This window comes from Sinocyclocheilus rhinocerous, unplaced genomic scaffold, assembly GCF_001515625.1.
Source record: "Sinocyclocheilus rhinocerous isolate Xijiao unplaced genomic scaffold, SAMN03320098_v1.1 scaffold293, whole genome shotgun sequence".
Classification (NCBI taxonomy): Eukaryota; Metazoa; Chordata; class Actinopteri; order Cypriniformes; family Cyprinidae; genus Sinocyclocheilus; species Sinocyclocheilus rhinocerous.
The window spans coordinates 81,628-84,909 of NW_015643297.1; the positions used below are offsets into that span (position 1 = coordinate 81,628).

The 3,282-nt window shown below is 35.9% G+C and overlaps 1 protein-coding gene across 4 annotated transcripts in view; it reads left to right on the forward strand.

Annotated features, from left to right (window-relative positions):
* Positions 1-3,282, forward strand: part of LOC107757293 (tight junction protein ZO-2-like) — a 79,353-nt gene that overhangs the window by 49,599 nt on the left and 26,472 nt on the right. For all 4 annotated transcript variants that reach the window (XM_016574734.1, XM_016574735.1, XM_016574733.1 and 1 more), the window contains exons 6-7: positions 1,268-1,371; positions 2,427-2,580. In XM_016574734.1, the coding sequence (XP_016430220.1) occupies positions 1,268-1,371; positions 2,427-2,580 (258 nt within the window). The remainder of the gene's footprint in view (positions 1-1,267; positions 1,372-2,426; positions 2,581-3,282) is intronic.

Genomic DNA, 3,282 nt, shown 5'->3' on the forward strand with positions numbered 1-3,282 from the left:
GTTTCTACTTTTGTCTCACCTATCTTTGCTGCTGAGGAGGATATCACAGAATTTGATTTGAGTAGACCAGTTGAAAATTTAGACTCTTCGAATTCGAATTGTCTAAAGCTACCAATGTCCCGAGAGAAAATAATCTCTGCCCAACAAAATGATGGGACTTTGCAAAATTGTTTTTCGGTAGTGGTTCCTTTAGAGGAGGCACGGAAACGAAAATTTGCGTATTTTGTTGAGAACGGACTTTTGATGCGTAAGTGGTGTGCAGACACGGCAGATAACACTGAGTGGAATGTGGTTTATCAGATTGTTATTCCTTCCTGTTATAGACAGCAAGTCTTATCGTTAGCTCACGACCATGATCTGTCAGAACATACTGGAATTAGAAAGACTTACAATCGAATTTTGAGACACTTTTTTTGGCCACGTCTTAAAACGGATGTTGCTCGCTTTTGTCGTACTTGCTCCACATGTCAGACGGCTGGAAAGCCGAACCAGGTGATTCCTCCTGCTCCACTTATTCCTATTCCAACTATGGGGGAACCGTTTGAACATGTAATTGTAGATTGTGTGGGCCCGTTGCCCAGAACGAAATTAGGGAATCAATTTTTGCTGACAGTTATGTGTGGCACAACGCGTTTCCCGAAGCTATTCCGCTAAGGAAAATCACGGCGCCTATTATTATTCGGGCACTGGTGAAATTCTTTTCTATGTTCGGGCTGCCTAAGGTAGTACAGACTGATCAGGGCACGAATTTTCTTTCTAAAATCTTCACACAGGTATTGTCGACATTAAACATTTCCTATCGGGTTGCCAGCCCATACCATCCAGAGAGTCAAGGCGCACTGGAACGATTTCATCAGACCTTAAAAGCGATGCTAAGAAAGTACTGTTTAGATACAGGCAATGACTGGGATGAGGGAATACCTTTAGTTCTATTTGCTGCCTGGGAGGCGAAACAAGAGAGTCTGGGGTTTAGTCCTGCGGAGTTGGTGTTTGGGCATACAGTACTCAAACCGCTGAAAGTACTCAAAGAGAAAATCTTAAGTTTTGATTCCACCCCCAAAATGAATGTGCTGGAGTATGTTAGTAGATTCCGCGATCGACTGCATAAAGTGTGGTCTTTGGCAAACGAATCGCTGGTTACTGCACAAAACACAAGCAAAAACAACAACTCCCAGGGAACGTAACAGTCATCATGGCTGTTAGGTTCATGTTAGGATCATGTTAGTGTTTCTGCACAGAACCAATGTTTCGTTCTGATTTGCTGTAGAGTATGGCCTCCGGCTGGGCAGCCAGATCTTCATCAAAGAGATGACCAGCACTGGATTGGCTGCCAAAGATGGAAATCTCCAAGAGGGCGACATCATTCTCAAGGTGCCTATCAGACCCTTCACACAACAGCCCTGTTAACACATTAATTCTGTGAAATTGTCATAAAAGTGCTGGATTTACTGCTTTCTTTTAATACATATTCAATGGCAGATTCATGTGACTGGTGACAATATCTAGAGCACTATTAAGAATCATTTTTGTTAAATAAAGCTGAAAAAGTATTACATTTAAATGAAAAAATTAATTAAAATAAAATAAAATGTAATATAGGTATAAATAATAGATAATATATATATAAATATTATATATTTATTAGATAAATAAATATTAGATTAAAAGGCTTAAACTATAATCAACAAATAACTGAAATAAAGTTAAAGTGCTAAATTAATACAACTAAAACTGAAATAAAAATAAGTTAAAGCTATATATAAAAACATTAAAAAAACTAATAAATTAAAACGTAAAATAAAAATAAAACCCAATGCAAAATATTAATAAATACTATAATATTATATAAATAATACCAAAATAAAGCTGTATAGACCATGGTGGCTGATGGCCAATGTAATGCGGATACATTAATGATATTACACAATTAAAATATTAATGATATACAAACAATTTATGAAATACAATACATTTACATTATTTTACAATACTTTTATTTAATTTTTACATAATATTTACTTAAAAATTAACTTTGTAAAAAATAGAGAATATAAAATAAAAAATAATAAGATGTAATATAAATATAAATGTGTCATTTGTTCACACTTAAATTTTGAATATTATATTTTTATATAATAATATTTTTTGAGAACTGTTTTTTAATATTTTGTTATTGTAGTTAACATTTAAGGAACAAAAATTGTTTTTTTTTATGTTTTTTAAATTTATTCTATTACTATACTATTAATAGTAATAGTACTTGCAGTGACAGTATCAGGGGACGTTATCAATAATTATGATTTATTTTGTTCTAATGATGAATATCAGTGTTGTTAATGTAAATGTCCATCAACCATTCACACATCTCCACTCAAACTCCTTAACATCAGACTTGAACCAATAATGATATGTCTTTTTTTTTTCAGATCAACGGGACGGTGACCGAGAACCTCTCTCTGAGTGACGCTGGCAAGCTGATTGAGAAATCACGGGGCAGGCTGCAACTGGTGGTCCAGAGAGACCACCGACAGATCTTGGTGCGCATTCCTGCCCTGGCAGACAGCGACTCGGAGCCTGATGGTAAGTTCCTCCTATCACACTGCATTTCCTCATATACTAGTCTTCATTACAGCGCTTCCTGAGCCGTGGTTCTCACCCTCTGGCTGCTTGCTCTCCAACACCATACTTTAATTAAAAGCAGGTAGCGTGAATTGGCCCTGATAAATCAGATTAGCAATATCATGTACACATTCGCTAGGCGCTGAGGTTGTAATAAATTACCGTTAATTATGCACGTCACTATTAATAGACTCGAAATGAGTGTTGAAGCACAAAACCCAATTTGTCACCTTCTGTGTCAGAGCAGGGTTATCATCCAGTGGCATAATTTCAGATGTATGTCATGGATTTAATGAGTCTGGTCCTCTATAGAGGTGATACCGCATTAATGCAGTTGGACACAGGTTATAAAACGTCCTCTGGCTGTAGAGTTATAGATTGATAGTATACATAGTCATTTAGAAATTACAAGACTGTATTGTCAGATATGTGTCTTTTCAGCAAAGAGCTGAGATTTACAGCCCCCATTCATATCTGCTATTAACATCCGTCTCGAGTGATCTGCCCACTAGTGGACCACATCAGAGACAGTATAGTGAGACAAACCATTTCTAGAGAAAAGAATGGGAGGAATCGTAACACTCAAAATAGCAGCTGTGTTAAAGAAAGTCGTATAATTAATAATAATCATATAATATCATAAATAATCATATAAATAGATTA